The sequence below is a fragment of the Scleropages formosus genome, chromosome 7 (assembly GCF_900964775.1).
Source record: "Scleropages formosus chromosome 7, fSclFor1.1, whole genome shotgun sequence".
Classification (NCBI taxonomy): domain Eukaryota; kingdom Metazoa; phylum Chordata; class Actinopteri; order Osteoglossiformes; family Osteoglossidae; genus Scleropages; species Scleropages formosus.
Genome location: NC_041812.1, coordinates 2,237,350 through 2,256,598, shown reverse-complemented (window position 1 = coordinate 2,256,598; position 19,249 = coordinate 2,237,350). Strand labels below are relative to the sequence as shown.

The 19,249-nt window shown below is 42.9% G+C and overlaps 1 protein-coding gene across 7 annotated transcripts in view; it reads right to left on the bottom strand.

Moving 5' to 3' along the window:
* The window catches only part of LOC108928010 (receptor-type tyrosine-protein phosphatase mu), a 154,451-nt gene that overhangs the window by 99,107 nt on the left and 36,095 nt on the right, over positions 1 to 19,249 (bottom strand). For all 7 annotated transcript variants that reach the window (XM_018741734.2, XM_018741737.2, XM_018741735.2 and 4 more), the window contains exon 2: positions 18,507 to 18,629. In XM_018741734.2, coding sequence (XP_018597250.1) covers positions 18,507 to 18,629 — 123 coding nt within the window. The remainder of the gene's footprint in view (positions 1 to 18,506; positions 18,630 to 19,249) is intronic.

Here is a 19,249-nt window from a genome sequence, read left to right as displayed (position 1 = left end):
CTGCTGCACGGTCCTTATGTAAGGCTCGCAAGTTAGGAGAGAAAGCAGAGCGGCTGGGGCCACGTGTGAGTCTCAAACTGCACCTCCTTCTTCTGATGCCTTCTCCTCTGTCTCCATCCACTGCTTTGTCAAGTGTGTGTTGTGATGCTTTGAACTGACGATGATCAAAACCTTGTGCGGTGAGGAGTCTTTACCGTGGTACCGAATCTCCTGAACAAACGCGAAGACGGCGACGGGATGGAGAAATACTGCCACCGTTGAACCAAACGCTCACCATCAGTAACATCGTTGTACATTTTGAAAATACAAGCACTTTTCCAGTTACTTAATTGTCACTTTTTCTTCACTTGCCAATTGACCAAAAAATGTTGTCTGTTGCAGGATTTGCACAATCAGCTGTTAGCTGGCAGCGAAACAGAGCGAAACACAACAGGAGTGCGGGGAGGATTAATTCAATGACAGTGTTTACAGCTTGTGTCTGGTGTTGCTGAGATGGTGATCAACAGAATAACGAATGTTGAACGTGTTTCCAGAGTCTTTGCAGTCAATTCAAAATCTGTTTTAATTTTAATGTCGCATGAAGTTAGTAAGATTAACATGAAAATCCTTACAAAATATGCTATCTTACTTTATTTAGTTAGCAGGAACTTTTTGCCAAAGCAACATATAAAGTGAATGAAAGTCTATTTTACAACAGGCAAAGAGCTTTACATTATACACAAATAGCTGCATATAAAACTGGATGCTAAAAGAAGCACAAAAGTGGTCGTAACAGAGGTGTGATGCAAATTAATGGGCATCTGTCAGTATAACTTTTTAATGATTGTGCCGATAAAGAGTTGAAAGTGGACAGAAGTGAACAAAATGTTGCACATGTTTATGTCATGAATCACGCTCTAATCAGAATTCTAACAAGATGCTGTTATTAATTATTAAATTAATTTTAATGAGGTTTCTACACACCCTAAGCAGAAAACATATTAAGGGACATCTGTATTGTTAAAAATTAACCGATAGAGTTTGTGTTGAAAGTGACTTTGAATTTCCAAAACAATTTTGCCTCCGGACAGATTTCCATTCCCACCTGTGTTCCTAAGGTCAGGAACAAGAGTACATGGACATTTTACTCATTTAACGGAAATACCAACGAATGGCAGCACGTTTGAACACACAAATCCAATCAAGAATCGTTGATTTGGAAAACCTGAGAGATGAAATAAACGGCATGAACCGAGATAAAAACAAAGGCTGGTTTTCACAAACCGAACACTCACACCAGTTCTGTTCATTTTACTGCGCTAACTCCTTTCAGTTACCTCTATCCTCAGCCGCAATGTTTTACACTGTTACAGGAGGAAAAGCCGGGGTGCGAGTGCACCGCTTCCCGCCCAAAACTCCAACTGCAGGTGTAGTGACAGCGATGGGTCTACAAAGGAACACATTCATTTCTGATCACAGCCTCAACTCAGATTAATTTCCACACTCCATTCACATCCGTTCAACTTCCTTCCTTCCTTCCCAGATCCCATTTTTCTCCTCTTTCTGCACTGAAGATATTTAATACCTTAATTACGTATAGTCAAAGGTGTTTGTGAAAATGAATTAAAAAAAAAAAAAAAAAAAAAAAAAAGTCTCCATTCGTCCCACAGGTTAAGTGAACAAAAAGAGCTACTGCTAGAACTGCTAATAAAATGAACTTCTGCAGCCTGCAATCTCTTGAAAACAAGCGGTGAGGTTGGATGAATGACGAAAACAGGCAGCAGGCCAACCCTTCTGACCCTCCGGGACCGGAGCTGTGCATCCCAGCGCCCAGAGAGCCTGGAATAAGCCAACGTTGCCATGCTTAACGACGGCAGCATCGGGGACTTGGGCAGGAAGCTCTTTTTGTACGTCCTTCAAAGCTGCCATCTGCTCAGGTACAGAAACAACTTTCGCTGCCGCTTGAACAGGAGCTCTGTAATTGCAATTTGAACCTCCACTAATAATCATATGATGAATTGTTCAATCCAAACTCAAATTACAGAGCCCGTCAAACTGGCATTAAAGGTTTCCCCCGTGACTAAATCAATCATTTGTTATTCTTTGAAGGCGGTCACCGCGCCATGGTGTTGTATGGTTTATGCAACCTTGCGCTCTCCCTAGATGTAATTACAGGAAAAATATGAGCCAGTAGGCAGTTTTACATTACTCACTGCCTTGCGGAAATATGAATAAAACAATGGGTACCCTCAAGTCACATGCCTAGTCGTGTGTTACAGCTTTCCCAATCTTGATTAAATTGAGGAGTGTGGTGTTAAATTCCCCTCTGCTGTTGATCCCCACTATCCCAAAGCACAGTGCAGTAATGTGATCATTTGTAATAACAATAACGCTGATGCTGGAGGACATCTCCTCGGGTCTGAGCGGCTGCTTCTGGAACGGAGAACTGCTCCGACTTGAAAGACGCACTGCAGAACCACCTCCGGGTCAAATTTACCACTTCCTTTGTTTTCATCGCTATTTTTTCCCCTCCCATTAAATTTTTATTTGTTTTACCACTAAATAAATGACAGTTATGGAAAGAGACACGGACATATCTGAATGACTGGAAAGGAGTGTTTATTGGAATATAACACATAGTCTCTTTCAAGGAACACCCAAGAGAAGGGTGAGATGTTCAGCCAAGACTGCAAAGACTGACTCCTTACAGCAGCAAAAACTAACACCACCACCACCCAAACAAGCTGGCTTGGGCTGAAAGGTAGCAGATCACAAATGACAAAACATGACCGAAGGGACACATTCAGGACCAATTTGTTTTTTCTTCATTCAAACAACTATGCAAGCTAACCCTGACTATGCAAAAGTTAGAGAACCAAGTAAAACCATTTTACGAAATATCGCCGCAGCACTCGGGTATGAAACAGTGTTTGCGTCACCATAGCTCAGGTATATGGAAACAGGCGGTCCCATTACATCCCATAAAAATGATTTACACCTAGAAGAACAGGTGACTTCAGGTGATTACAAGATGGAACGAAAGGCAGACGCCCAGAAGCCCTGGGGGACTGGAAACAGTCACCACTAATTTCATCCATAATTGCAAATTAATGCTGCTGAAGGCCATCGAGTTCCCCCTGCAGCCTGTGTCCCAGCCATATATCACGGCATGAGTTCGAGGCTCTCCTGGCCTGGGCGATAAATGCGCTTTCCGCCGTGGCAACCCAGCCAGGCACTGTGACCCTCACAGCGGCTCTCGGAAGGAAAATAAATCACCGGGTAACCTAATTATAATAATATAGCGATCTCGCTTCACTTAACACCGCCCACTGCCCATTCCTTCAGCTCCATGGCAGCAAATCGCTCCATCATTTACCCTCCTCTTCTCTCCTATACCGTGGCCAAAGAACACGTCTTTCACCGCAGTAGGATAATTAGCAGACTATTTTAAAAAGCAGATTATAATGGGGTTGTTTTAGTGCTGTTCTAATGTGTTTAGCACAAATGTTTTCCTCTTCAACAATGCAGCGTGCAGAAGCAATTAGCGCAGGCAGGGTTTAAGAGTAATCAGAGGGGCGGTTTATGCCTTTCCCTGCAAACTTGGGAACTGCTGAGGAAACTGCCTCTATTATTCTACAGCGGGGAAGAAAAACAGCTATTTCCTCCTCCTCCTCCTCCTCCTCCTCCTCCTGCACCGAAGAGGAATCAAGTCTTTAAAGTCACTTTCGTGGTCCTCCTCAAAAATGCAGCGGCAATTCAGGAACATGAATATGAATAAGCATAAAATACTACTTGAGCAACTTCAGTCTTTAGCTGAAGCCACTAAGAGTCACACATCAATCATTTTAAGTGATGACACACTTCAAATGACAGAGGAGAAGAAGGGGGGAAAAAAAGACTACAGCAAGTTTTTTTCTGCTTCATGAGTTAGATGAATCCTCACTGGTGAGAAGAAATGTGCCATACCGCTTATTAGGCAGAAAAATGAACAGGTGCATAATAAGGAATTTTTGAGATTTATGTCAAATTGGCAGGAAAAAATTCTCAAATATATTCAATTACATACAAAATGGTCATGAAAAAAGGCAGGTAAAATTATTTTCACTTACAGTATATTACAAAAATAAAATAAAAAGCACAGAAATCTTACTATGACTAGTTACGGATGTGAAAAGCAAGAAAAGAAAAAAAGAAGGCTGTAGGATGTTGCAATGATAGGGTTGCCTTTTTCCTGTTTGGGACGAGACCTCGTCTCCTGCTCCATGCACGGATCAATGTAGCAGCACAAAAAAACCTGTCTAACAGTCACTGTCACCTTCCCAAGCAGTTGCAAAATATAAACAATCTGAAATGATAAATCAGTCTCTGAATTAAACAAAAAAACTGAAATAATTTGATTCAATTTTTCTCTGTTCTGGTTGTAGTTTTTGGCATAAAGAGCTGCACCCGAGAAGAGATGGCTCTTTCGGTGCAATTATGGATCGTGGGCCTTTTATTGACCTGTGACCCTTCAAAACCCACCTTTTGTGCTCTTTTAAATGGGACGTTACTCACAGCCCAGCTCCATTCTGACATGAAGCTTAGACCTTAGTCTGACATGAAGCTTAGACCTTAGACCCTTCCGAAATGCCGACCCCCTTGAATTGCACGTATTGATGAACGTTTACTTGGGGATCTCACTGGGTTCCGGGCAGCACTGAGATCATCTCCGAATGATCACAGAAACACGATGGTCTGAGAGCGGTCACGACTGGCGACGAGACACTTAGACTGAGACCCAGAGAAGGTTAGGAAATCGAACCCAGTTGTCGGATTCACAACAACTGATGCCCAAATATACACCCATCAATAAAAAGCGCTTAATTTTCGCCCCCAGTCTGGCATCGCATCGGAAACACTCCTTTCCGTGTGCCCTAACAGGGTTTGAATGACTGTGAGCTAAACTGCCAGCGAACAGCCACACTCCATCTAAGGGATATACTGTCACCGCTTATTGATTAACACTGTAATGCCAAGCACTGTGTAAACTCAGGACATCTTATTACAAAGTGGATATATTTACAATCAGCAAAAGAATCAGTATGACACCTATTTATTATTTATCAACATTTCCCCAATAAATTTCTTCAAAGAGCAATATTTTATTGTTTATAATAATATAAATAAGAAAGGGCGCAGTGGGTTTGGCCAGGTCCCGCTCTCTGGCGGGTCTGGGGTTCTAGTCCTGCTTGCGGTGCCTTGCGATAGACTGCCTTCCCTCCCTGGGTGTGTCCCCTCCCCCTTCAGCCTTGTGCCCTGTGTTGCTGCGTTAGGCTCCGGCTCGCTGCGACCCCCCTTGGGAGAAGCGGTTTTAGCCTCTGTGTGTGTGCGTAATAAAAATGAGGAAAGTAACGTTACTTTTAATGGCCCATTCCATATTCACCGTATTTACACGTTTGTACAATATCAGATTAGCAGAAAAATTAATGTAATCAAGGATCACAACAATAAGCTATTCAAAAAGAATTAAAAAGGAGCTGCTGTTGTAACCTTGAGGGTAGTACTTTTTACAGAGTTGGATAATTTGAGCAGCTAAAAAATTAAGACACGCTTGTCACGGTGACACTGAAAAATGCATTATTTTTGAAAGCTGAAGTTTTAATTGCTCTTCTATATTCCACGATATGGTGAGAAAAGTCAAGTGTTATGATTTAGTGATTTAACGACATGGATATGAAAGCTACGGCATTCTCGTTCAATGGCTGGACACCCGGCTCGTGGGCTTATCTCTTGGCGGCCCGTTGGAATTCTGGGACACTTCCCAAGCTCATGGTACTCTGGGGACTACAGGACATTTAAATATGATCCAGTGGGAATGCCAGTTATATTTGCAGTGCCAGGGTCCAATGGCAGGCCTGTTCTCATACCTTTTTATACCCAAAACATGCACAAACTACTTAGTCCTAGTCCTGAAATTCAGCTGGCCAGTTATGCTGCAAGTAGACCGTCTTCAAACTGCGCTACTTTCTCAACCAAAATGCCAGGTTACCTCTTGCTGTCAGGTGAATACCATCAGCCAATGTTTGCAGTAGAAGTTTTTCTTTCTATCAACATAACTTATACCTGCACAAACACAAAGAGCACAGCTTAGATGTGCACTAAATGTCTTGAAACTGTTAACACATAAGGGTATTACATCTGAGAAACACCATGTTGAGGACTTTAAAGGAGAATTTTAAAAATCAAAATTAAATTCATAATTTAAAAAAAAACACAAAAACTGTGGCCTCATTTTACATTCCATCACTTATACAGTATATTCCTATCCATACATAGGAAAGCAAGTCGAAAGTCGGCAACGGTACATTTAAATTCACCTGCTGCTCTGTAACTTCCAAGCAAAGACGCCAAAGCATGGGAGAGGGGAATGAGCGGGTGCTCGGCCTGTTCCTGAGAGACCCGGTCCGTCTGCCACCAAGACAAGAGCGCCAGAACCGGGCTTCTCCAACAGAATGGCATTCCACAGAAAACCAAACACGGACTATTTGGAGAACAAGGAACCAGCGCGGTCTAAAGTTCGTCGCTCTGGCTTGACGCCTTGTTCCATCCCGCTGGAGTGACGACTTTTAAAATGTAGAGCCAGCGCATTCCTGAGGAAGCTTTGTCTCAGGAGTTGAAAACAGGATTTTGTGGGCGAAGCACAAGAACAGAATTATTTCCGAATTAAATGGAAGGGATAAATCCTTCGTGAACAATTCTAACAAAACTGAACACCTTTATGAATGTAGTTCTGTAAATGTACAAAGCTGAAAAAGATGTAATATTCCATTGTTAAACGATCCCATGGCCCAGCGATGAACACATGACCAACACATAGATCACAAAGTCATGTCTTTTAACGTAAGGGTACCTGGTTCCCCAAAGGTGTGAGATCAGCAAATGTCGGGATTTCGATCAGGACCTCCTCTCCATTAGGTAGGTAACAAAAGATTAATGAAAATGTCACTCATTCGTGTGATGAACATTGGCTCATATGGTGGAAAGAAACAAACAAACTGCATTTAAGAATCACACATCTGCATCTACGTGTCTCTTCCTGCTAACGTAATGAACACACTGTATTTTCTATGAGATGTTAGTCGCTTTGGAGAAAAGCATCTGGTAAATGAATACAGTATATGCAAATGTACTTTTAAAAAAGTGATTACATCACAAGTTACTCAAAAGTTTATGTGCTGAATACTTCAGGAAGAAATAATTATTTTGTACCCTATCATAACAGCTATTTAGTGAAAACTCAAACTCATTTAGTGAGACAAGACCCAAAGTCTGTCACTAATCAACCAAGTGTACAGGTTGAAGGTCCCACATCTGTCTGAGAGTGAATGAGGCTTCAAACAGTAGCTATAATTTGCAGTAATGACTGTGGTGCTCGTTATTTCTACCCCATTCGGGTCCTGAACTTTGAAATCATTACCGCGGTGAATATCAGCACAAGGGTTTGCCCTTTAAACCTCAACCCTCTTCCTCTCATTTGCTAATAAAATTCACAGAGGTCACACCAAGAGGGAAAAGCGAACCCATGTCTAGGAAATGTCAATGACTACAGGTTATTATCACTTTGTGCTACCAATCAAAACTGTTCTGGCTGTGAGGGTTATACTGTTACTGAAGCGATTTGGCCTTCGCTCAATATCCAAAGCCCTCCAGAACTTTCTGACCCTTTTGAATTTTAACAAGCAGAAAAGTAGCACTGATAACTTTTAAATTACACTGATAAAAAATTGAATTAGGCCTTATCTGTGTCCCTCCCAACTGGACTGAAAGGGGTTTACCTGCGGAAATACTTCAGAAAGCACACAGAGGCATTTTGTCCTTCGAGCCTTTCCAATTTCCTTTTATTTGAATTAAATATGAATAAAGTTTTAAAAAAAAAAAAAAAGTCAACACTAAATGTGCATGTTATACGTGACAAAACATAACACATAAGATTGCCAGATGACTAAATGCAGGCCTCCACTTTTGTACAACCATGAGTCAATATTGAAAATCTGCTTAAGTGTGTGTGTGTGTGTGTGTGCGTGCACGCGTTCCTCAGCCACAGAAAGTAACTTTTCAACAGTGTAACTCCAAGTACAGCTTTTTGCAGTCATGAAGTACAAAATATTCCTCACGAGAGAAAGAGGAGGACTACAGGTGATGTAGTTCATAGCAGAGAACATACAAAATTCCAAAATTCCTAACACAGAAAATCGAATTCAAGTCCAGAATCTCAAAACTGTTCCAGAGACCTTTAAATCCAGGCTAAAGTCCCACATGTTCTAAATCACTTCTAGAAAACACGTTTGCTTATTTTTCCATGCGCTTCTCTTCTCAATATTTATCTTACTATTTTAGCCATAATAATTTTAGTATACTAATAGCATTTTTATTTTGCTCTATTCTCCTACAGCATCACTTTAAATGGAACGAATGGGCATGAACAAATGAGATGAGCTTAGGGTCTCTGCTTTTGCAGTGAGGGTGGGTGACGTCCCAGCCTGGAAGTAAAGTTAGTACGGTAAAAACAAAAACGGAACAAATTCTAATTTCCATGGCACAAAACAACACAAACGCAGCACTAAAGAAACGTGAGGGATTTTCTCTTTGTGCCGTTTGTAGGCGCAGTAGCTTCATGGAGCTTCTCCCTGCTCCTCGGCTATGAGTTTGAATCAGCTCAGTTTGTTTGTAGTTTGCGTTTTCTTCAGACTCCTCACATGGGTTTCCTTGTTTCCTCCCACAGTCCAAAGATGTGAATTTCAGATGAATTAGTGGCTCTATAAACAGCCTTTAGTGGGTGGATGTGCGCGCGGGGATGCATGTACGAACACCGGATAAGCAGTCAATGCAAATGAATGGATTTTTTTGGTATTTTTAAGTGTTTTTTTTTTTTTTAATGCTGGCATTAATTTAAATTTCATCACAGCTGTAACCTGTACGGTGTATCTTTCTGCTTTATCGCAAAGTGCTCTGAGAAGTTGCTTTTAAAAGTGCTATAAAATGAAATTATTTTCACAACACTACCTAACGATGCAATTCTCGTAATTACTGTAATCAATCTTAATGCTCACATCCCCGGTCCACCGAGCTATTTGTTACGTATTTTTGGCATTAAAATACACACTAAGTAAAATCACCAAGTCAATCACTTTCATACTGCAATGCCATGCTGCAATACTCAATGTGTTCTATCAATTTTTAGTTTTGCCTCATCAACTTTCAAATAAGTTTCTTAAAGCCTGTTTGCTTTAGAGCCTACTATTATAATAGTTGTGAAAAGTGAAACACTTCTGAGTTCGTAAGGCAGCGCACACTTGATAACGGATCCACACCCTTTCGGCAATGTGTTGGTGAAGCTCAATTTTGAACTGAAATGTCCGTTTCTGTAAGGCATTTCTCTAAAGAGAGAACTGACAACCCGCTACGTGAATTTCAGAATGCAGCATTCGCTCGTAACTCGAATTCTCGTAAAAGAAGCTTTGTCGCACGAGAGAAACTCGCAGTTGTTTACATACATAGATCACGAAAGAGCAAGAGCAAGACGAAGCCGTAATGGATGCTATTCACGTACTAACAGCATGTTCACAGCGGTAAACCCTAGAGCTCTTACACCAGCACTGCGATGCCCAGGCTGCAATGTGATGCCATACTATTCCTTGCCCTCACCCTCTTGCCTCCTTGCTCCCCCCGCTTCCAGTTTGTCTAGACATGCACGGCTTCCGCTCATTGTGGGCCTCCCGCTGTCTCCAGGTTACCATATGCTTCTGCAGAAGCCTGCACCTCATTAATGTGGTCCAGGAGGAAATGGGAGTTTCTCAGGGTACCTCTGCAACACACTGCTCTGACAGTACGTCTAGCGCACATGGAGGCCTCAGGACGGTGCTGAGCTCTGCAGGCCTCTGAATGTTCTGTATCATTCCAAATATAGCTATAATATCATGACCGGCACCGCGTTTGTATACTGGAGGAAAGGTCAGCTCAGCTGTGACAGAGCTTACATCAGTACTCTTAGATTGCCTTGAGGTAAATCCCTGCTTACCGAATGCGTGCATAAATACTAAACTGTCTTTTTTCTAAGTGTTGCACCCCCAAGCATACTGTCCAAGTTAAAGCGCTCCACCACCTGAATATGACTCATGTTATGCTTCTATTGTAATATATTATTACTTGTATCGTCATGTGTTAATTCTACCAAAATCTTAAAAGGACTGTTTAACACAGATGTGCAAGTAAATGTAAAAATCTCATGCTTTAGCATTTATTTACTACTACGATTAGGCTCCGGTCAGATTTCGACAGTAAGAATACTACCCAATTTATATTCCACCCTGTCAAACCAACAAAAAACTCAATCTTTACAGCTGTGCTGTTCAGGCCACGGTTTTCATGAAGGCAACATTAGTCACAGACTCACTCAAATTTGTACAAAAGGCAAGTTTTCCTTGTCAAGATTCATATGACACAGCTCCCTTGGTCCCTTTGAAGCTCAGAAGATATTTCATAGAATGTGCAGCTATACAACAAATGTATTTTTAATCCCATAAAAGTGTTTCCTTTTCTCCCCCTGGAGGAATCTAATCTGGCACAAAACTGAAACACGCCGTGCTTTGTTTCAGTCGTCCCAAACACAATTAGCCGATTTTCACCTTCATCGCCCCCTTCCAACGCACACGCCCGCCCCGCTGCGGATGTCTCATTCTTTGGCTGATTTGATTTCGGTTCTCACTCAATTGCTGACGTCCTTCCTACTCCTTGCAGCTCCGGCCAGCTAAGTGGATCACCGGCTCACCTCCAACCCTCGAATGCAGCTGCACCATCCAGCCAGACGAGCAGGAAGGAAAATACTGACTCCAGCCGAGTTCCTCCCTCAAGGACTTGTCCCATTTGTTTGTTCAACAACTTAGCCGGACGATAATGATGCGTTCTAGAGCGCCAGGCTCCCTCGACTGCACGCATATACTTCTTTCTCCGGCGTCTACATCTCCTTTCATCTCGCCTCCTTCGATCAGTCGATGTCTTATTAAGGAGTAAACAAATGAAATGATCAGCTATAACGGTACAGAGCACTTATGCACACTCGGTGTGTGATGTCAAAAGGCTAGAGGAACAAGGAAAGTAGTTTCCAGCAAACTTCATTATCAAGTGGTGATGAAAGGCTCTCTTTGCCTACCATTAAACGATGACTCTCTCTACCATTACAACAACAACAACAACTTCTGCCAAGTCATCCCTACAGCTTGGCAATAATTACTGTCAGTTTTCAATTCTTTAGCAGAGCAACCAGGAAATGAGTCCAAAGGAAAGGAGGGAAAAAAAAAAAAGAAAGCTCGAGCAAATCCAAGTCTCAGCTCTCCCTTCCAATGAAACAAAGTGTGGTTAAAAAATGTATATTTGTTCCGCAATTTATGCCAGAAGAACAATGGTTCATTAAAACCTTATTCGAATGACAGATGGGAAGTAGACAGACACACATGCACACTCGCTAACAGGCAGACCTTGCTTGCTTTGTATACTCTTAACAAAGTGAACAAGAGCTACGCGAGAAGTTCCAAGTAAAACTTTTGTGCTGCAAAAGAACCAGGTCCGGCGATGGCTGTGGTTCCGGATCCTCATCCAGAGTGTAATCCTGCTGACTTAAGACTCTGGGACTCTCACATTTACAGGACATTAGCCTGCAACAAACCACATCCAAATGGAAAAGCTGAGGTAGCAGAGCTGTGCACATTCTCCCTATACTGTGTTTCGCTCCTTTAGCCCTAATTATGGCAATAAGCTTTTATGGAACTGAATTTCGTGCAGAAATCCCATTTTAATAACGTGCAAGGTAAAGAAAACAGCCAGCATAATCAAGTTTACAAACACTGTGAAAGCAGGAATTAATACACAAGAATAGTCACCGCAAGTGCATCTTTTATAGATATTCTAATTGATGAAGCATAAAGAGACGGCCCGTTGCACGCTGTGTGAAAAGCGCCATTGTGCTCCATTGTGAAGCCCCGTTCTGCACGGCGCGGGCGAGAGAAAAGCAGAGGAGGATCACAGCACTGCAGGCTCCATTAAATCACCGATGGCAGACACCATCTCTCAAGCAAGGACTCTGCAGCGGATCACAATAAACGCCTCTCAAGAGCCGAAAAACACGCAAAGGACAATGAGGAAAAGTCGTAACCTCTCCCCTGGTTTCTGTTCAATTCTTTCACATCGTGTCGATTACACAACATCCAAGTTGGGTGGAAACACGGGGGAGGACAGCTTTTCGGGTCTTTATGTACAAAGTGGAAACATCTGGAAGGCAAGAGACGGGAATTTAGGTGGGGGCGCTGGTGAGCACTCTTACAGTGCAACACGGTTGTTGGGTGGGCCTCTCCACCTGCCTGCCCACCCCCCCATCCGCTGGATTTTGCCACACGTTGGCCAGCGAGCAGCATGTACACGTGCACTTACAGAGAGCTGCGGCAGCCAAACCACCGAACATAATGGACACATGCAGTGCAAACAGGGGAACTGTCCACTGCACTGTGGAAGCTTCAGAAAAGACCAGTGCAACTGACAGAATGTGTGGAGGTGTGTGTCTGTCTGTTCTTCTCCCCTCGCCTTCCCTTTTTCCATCGCTCACTCCGCAAGCAGCACGACTCACCCCGATGCCCAGATCAAATGAAAAAGCCGACCCACCCGCTGATCGCAAATTGCGAGGCTGCTGCTGACTCCAGCTATTTCGGGGTTCCTGCCACCGAGGCTCCTGACAGGTACTCCAAAAAAAGACCACCATCAGCAAAGAGGGCAGCAGAACCTGAAAGGTCTTGACTGGTGCTCATGTTACAAAGAAACACTTGCAGGATTATAAAATACAATATTTGATACGTAGTAGATTTAGTCGTTACTTATTTTTTCATTCACTACTTCAAACCTACTTACTATGTAAACCGGGCAGCGATTTACCCATTTAAACAGATGAGTACTACAGCAGTTGATCCAATGTAAACCTTGATCCTTCAAGTACATAGCAGAGGCCCTCATCATTACGCTACCTGCTGCACCAATCTGAGGTTTGAGACAATCCGAAGAGCGTTTCGAAACAGTACTTTATGTGTGTTCCCACACAAACTGCAGAACTGCACCAGTAACAAAAAGGGTCTTGGCACCTCAGTACTTGGGCAACTGCTGCAATGATATAAACTGCTATTTGGGAATGCCAATGGAAAAATATATGCAAAGTTATACAAACGCAATACATTTTTAAAAAATAAATTTCCAGAGACAAACAATCATCGCTATTAAAAAAGCTAAAACTAACCACACTGCTCAAGTATTGATTTTATTCAAGACAACAAAGGCAAAAACAAAGTTGGAAACAACACATTATGCAAATTATTCAGTACAGATGTGATTTTTTTCATCTGGTCGATTTACAGCGCGATCAATAAATGGAAGGTCATTATAGCCTCAAGAATAGAAAGAACACAGGTTAGCGGCTCAAACTAGTCAATTTTACTTAGTTGTACAAAATGTAATAATTGACCAAAATTTACAAGTGAACGATTGTCTAACATTTTTTTTTTCCATTTCAAGGCCGGAAATATCACGTCGAATTAAGAGCACAACTACTTTGCTTAAGGTACGCTGTCTATCTTGAGACGAACAGCAATGGCTAAGGGGCCAATGTTTCACAGTGAAAGCAGGCAAGTGACAGTGGACTTTAACAGCTGGGTTCGAAACAGTCTTCGGGATGCCCGGAATGCGGCTGAGAGGCCAGCCGAGAGCAACGGGGCTGACGCCACGACTTCACGCAGGCGAATAAGGACCCGGGACGCGGGCCCATGCACCCTACCCCCTCCCCACCGCACCCAAGGGGAGCCAGGCATGCAATGAGGGCAGGGCACATGGATAAACAAGGGTGTTCTCTTCCTTTGCATAGTAATTACCCAGAGAAGCTCGAGAGCTGGACTCATAAACAATGACACGCTTTGACTCTGGTTTTGGACTGGCGTTTAACCGTGTTGCAGGGCGTTGTGCTCCCTGCCATTTTTTACTCCTTGCATTTTGGTCCCGTTTTGCATGTGCACGGGGTGTGTGTATGTGTGAGCGAATGGTTAAGGCCGCCATGTGCTTTCCCTTGTGTTGTCAAGACAGAAATAAGTCCTCTATGGAGATGCCAGTGAGGCAGCTGCTGTGGGTCTGGGCCCGAAATCTTGCCCTTTCAGAAAGCCATCGGAGCTTTCTCTGTGCAAGAAATTTGGGATCAACCATCTCCCCTTCCAACAATAATTAATGAAACAAACAGGAGGCTGATGGGTTATTAGAGGCCACATTACCCCTGCACAGATAATGGGATCATTTATATTCCAAGGGGGATGCCGGGGTCCTCTCAGTATTTAGGGACAATAACAAGAGAGAGTAATGAATTAGAATCTCCTTTGTCTGTGGGTGTCAGCCAAGATAATCCCATAGTTCCATTTAAATCAGAGCATGATACAGTCCCTTCTTGGTCAAATAAGCTCATTTTGGGCGAATGCAAAACGTGTCGTTCTGAAAATACAAGGATTAGCGAACCCACAGCAGAAGCTGCATGGGAGATGGCGTACAGTGGCCCCACGTGTTAGCCGCGCATGAGCTGCATAAACAAGGCTCCGCTCGGCAAAAAAGTCATCGTTATTCATAGGCCAGTTTACAGTTTGCCTCCTGGGCAAGCCTTGCGCCAAACCTGGCCTTTCTCACTCTCCCAGGGTCAAGGCCCCCTGCAGCCACGGCAGGAGGAGGTGTACCACCGTCCTGACGAAGTCATGGGGGCACTTGGCTCAGGGCACGAACGTGGTTATTCCTGCTGCGTCTGCCTTAGAAACACAGGCAGACTGTAATTACCCCAGAACAAGCTGTGTTTACACACCCATCCCAAGGAATTTCTTCAGAAAGGGTCTCACAGAAGTTGGCAGGTTTCTCAATGTACCTTTCATCATGACACCGAAGGTTATTTTGTTGGAAAACACTACTTAAAACTGATGCATAACATGATTTAATAAAAGTTATCTTTTAATCAAGCTTACAATTATAAGCTTCGTTTTAATCGTCGCCGCCCCCCCCCAACAGTCTCAGTTATTTACTGAAGATTAAAAATATATTTATCTTTGCTGCTTCTATACAAGGAGAGATGGCACCGTCACCAACAATTGGCTCCGGAGTTAAACACATGGGTGCTGCTGGATCTAATTGCTGGAGAGTGTATTATATAACGGCACGATGGAGTATTATTCACAGCGTTGAACGTGTTTTCTTCACGTGGATTAGAGGAGCGCATACAGTCATACTATTTGGCGGAAGAGCCGCGAGTTTCACCTCGCTCCCAGGGGGCAATTGGTGGCAGTGGGCTCCACCGGAGTACCTGTAACAGCTTTTGCTCTCAATCCGCTTCAGCTGATGTATAAGGCATGAGCCCTCCTTCTGCTAATAATCGCACTGAAACTTTTCCCCTTTCCTACAAAGTAATACTTGTCAGTTTAATGTGTGACAGGGGATTATTAAGAAGATGTGAACGTCTGCGCAGTTCCCACTTGACTTGCCTTCAGTCAATCAATTACTGCGCCTTTCCTGGGCATGAATTCATAAATGTCTAGATGTATTTATCATTGCAAAATGTTTCTTTTCTCCAGCAACAGCAGTTAGTTCACTTCTGTTGAATTCCTCTTCTCAGTTGCCTTTTTGTTTTCTCTTTCTCAATGTGGGGGATAGAAGGGCTTCGGGGAATTCTCTTTAACTGACAGGGACTATTTAAGATTGATAACATGCATAAAAGAAGTACTGCCTAAAATCCCATTATTTAGGTGGTAAATAAAATATTCAAAACCTCTTGTGTTATGCTGCACTTGAATATTCCAGAATTTTTTATGTACTACATGATTTTGAGAAGTTCTAACACTACAGCCCTGCTTTCCAGTCAGTAGATCTGAACCCTGAGATAAATTGTTCCGGGAGTTAAAATGTACCGACGGTAACCAAAGGGAAAACTTACTGGCACGTCAGCAAGGTGTCGTCGATTGTAAGCGCTGTAATCAACCATTTAAAGTAAATTCAAATGTAAATTAGATACAAAAAGAGGAAATGTAGACACGTATAAATAGCGATACAAAGCAAAGGCAGAACATAGGTGGATGTTAAAATAAAGGGTATGGTAAAGCTGGTCTGCATGCACTGGCCACGTATTTTACACTAAACATGGCTGAGCGTTACAAATGCTTATGGCATGTGGTTTAATGGAGTTTATCGAGCAATATATTTTCACCTGGCTATGTCACAGCTCTCTGGGGACAGCTTTAGGTTTGGAAGGGTGGTGTGCGTCGTGGGGCCGAGGGGTATTAAGACAAAGCTAATTGCCTCGGCACCAGCTGAGGGAGGTAACGGCGCCGTACCCTGCAGGACACTCCAGGGAGAAAACTCTATTACGCTCCCATGCAAATGTGGGTCTTTCGGCTCAGATGTTCCCCAGGAGAGCTGAGCTGAGCAGAGCTACCCGAAAGAGCTGGGCTGAATTTGTAGGTCAGAGCCAGCTGTCTAACTGCGCTCCGACCTTTGGGGGCAGGCGAGGGTGGAGGGACAAGGGACGGGGGGGTTGATTTTGTGTACCGACATAAATCAATTCCGCAGGAAATGTAAACACGTTTCCTCACGCCTTGGCAGGTCATTCGTCCTGGGGCACGCCACGTGCACATGGGCCGCTCCGGTGCAGGCTCTTTGAAATGAGCAGCGTTTGCCTAATTAATTCTGCCTGTGTGACGAGGCGCGAGCGCAGTCTTCCTGCAATGCGTGATTAGGCGTCAGATTTAAGAGGAAAACAATATCCATTAGTGTAGAGCATTACCTCTGTTATAATGTGAAAAAAGTGCTTTTCCATTAGTCTAATTCCTCAGGCGCTGTCAACTCCACGCTGGTGATATCTCTTAATTTCAAATCAAATGAAAAGCGATCAATGGAACATTAAGGCAACAAATTGTAAAGCAGATACAAAATGCAGGAAAAAAACATTTTAATGGATTTCAATACCCTAGTAATGGAAAGAATTCTTTAATTAAAGCGGACCATGGAGTACTTTGTAAAGAAATTTATTCTCCCAGCTTTTGTAACACACAACTCTAAAAGCGCTTTCTGCACACATAATATACACAGACAACACGCAGTGTGTTTACATGTGGTAGGTTCAATGTAACTTACATGACTCAGCAAACATCTGTTTTTCATTTGGATCTTTAATGGACAGAAAATTATTCTGCCGCAATATAAAATGTTGTGGAGGAAAATACTGCAAGGCAAAAAAACAATTTCCTTCTTTTCATAAACATCAATAGACACACCCTACCTGTAAAGTGCACTGCAATTCTATTATGTGTTTAAACGCTTAAACGCTGCTCTACACTCCGCAACATTATGCATTCTCGATATTCCGCACATGGCCACAAAAAGCAACACTCATTTCCGTTTTAAGTGTGATTCAAACAAATGAAATTATATCACTGTGAAGTTGTTGTTTCTCTTGATCAGGTGCAAGAATAAGGTAAATATTAGTTTCTGCAGAACAACAGGTGACTGAAAAAGTGACACAGAATCCCACAAATAACATTCTTTCTAGTTTAGGAAATACCCAATATTCTACGTGATATAACACAGTACCAGCATAGATGGTACTATGGTCCTACATAGCAGGACCCACTCATAAGTCACAACACACTCTTCGCAGCTTCTGCTCCAGGCCACGGTGATATCCTCTTTAGACTACTACTGCAACTGTCTTCTGCCTGCTCTTCTGATCTCCACAGTCAAGCTCTTCAGCTGATCCACAATGTCACTGCTCCAGTTGTGTCTGACCTGCCAAAGAGCTCCTATCTCCCCCTACTCACCTCCTGCCATCGGTTTCCCGTTGCTGCCTGTATCAAGTTCAAGATTCGTTTCTTTACTCTACTCCCCAATATCTGCAGGACCTCATCGCTCAGTACTCACCAGTCAGACCGTTATGCTCCTCTACTTGCTAGGTTCTCCCAGGCACAAGTGGTCCAAAATCAAAAGCCCAGAAGTTTCTCAGCTCAGGCTCCAATGTAGTGGAAGGAACCCCCTCTCCCACTCAAAACTGCCGAATCCCTCTTGACATTTAAGAACGGTCTCAGAACAGCTCTCTTTTGGACTCATTTCTCTCCTGATGGCTTACCTGCGCCATAAACTCCTATTATCCATGATTTTTTCATTTTAAAAATAACTCATCAGTTCTATATGCAGCTACTTGTGTTGTTGCTGGTAGAAACAGCAGAATTGCACTAGTCAACTGGTGAAATGCACTTTTGTTTGCTGCGTGTTGTATGTCTTGTATGCTTTTTACCATCCATTAAACGAATAGATGCAAATTGAGCAGGAGTGCTACCCATAAGGAGCAGTGTGAAATGTGCATTACTCTAGTGTTTGAATTTAACTGCAATAAAGAATTTAACAGAATTTTTTATGGCCAGATATAACAAATGACTAGAGAAACCAACCTGAAGGCATCCATGGGTCCGACGAAGGTTTTTCTCTGGTGTTGGCCTGCTCCCAGTCCAGGTCATCATCTTTGCCTTGGCTGTACCCACAAGCTGTGTAGGGCTTCTCAAAATCACAGTCACCTGCAACAGAGAAAAAAGAACATAGCTGACGCGCTGCCCACGGCACTGGCTGCACAGTGAATCAAGAGAAACACGGTTTTCCACAGCAAACATCATGTAGCAGCATCACAAATGTATCCATCACTCTAAGGCATTTTTGGCACTACAGGAAAAAGGAAGGGAGCATGACAATTAAAACTCAGTACATTTATTCCTCTTGATAGCCACACGTCTGGCCAGTATCCCAGTGAGAAGCACATCGTGTTTAAATCCCCACACTCACAAACCAGTCCTTCAAACAAGCATTCAGCCATAAAGGGATCCAGCAATTTGTCAAATGCTTGGCCCCAGTTTACAAGGTGGCCACCATACTCTCGTCAGCTGTGTCTACTGCAGGTGACAGCAATCTGCCACCAAACAGCATCCTTTCTGACAAACTCAAAAGGGAGATAAAAGAATAAAAAAAGAAAAAAATAACCATCTCCATATGTTTTTTAAAAGACCACACAAAAAGGCACATAACCTGTGCTATTTCATCTCCCTCATGCTATAAATAGAAATACTTTTGAGATGTACAATTTCTTCCAGAATTCAGGCATTTTCAGATGTTTTATCTAATGCCAGCATTAACTCTGACAATT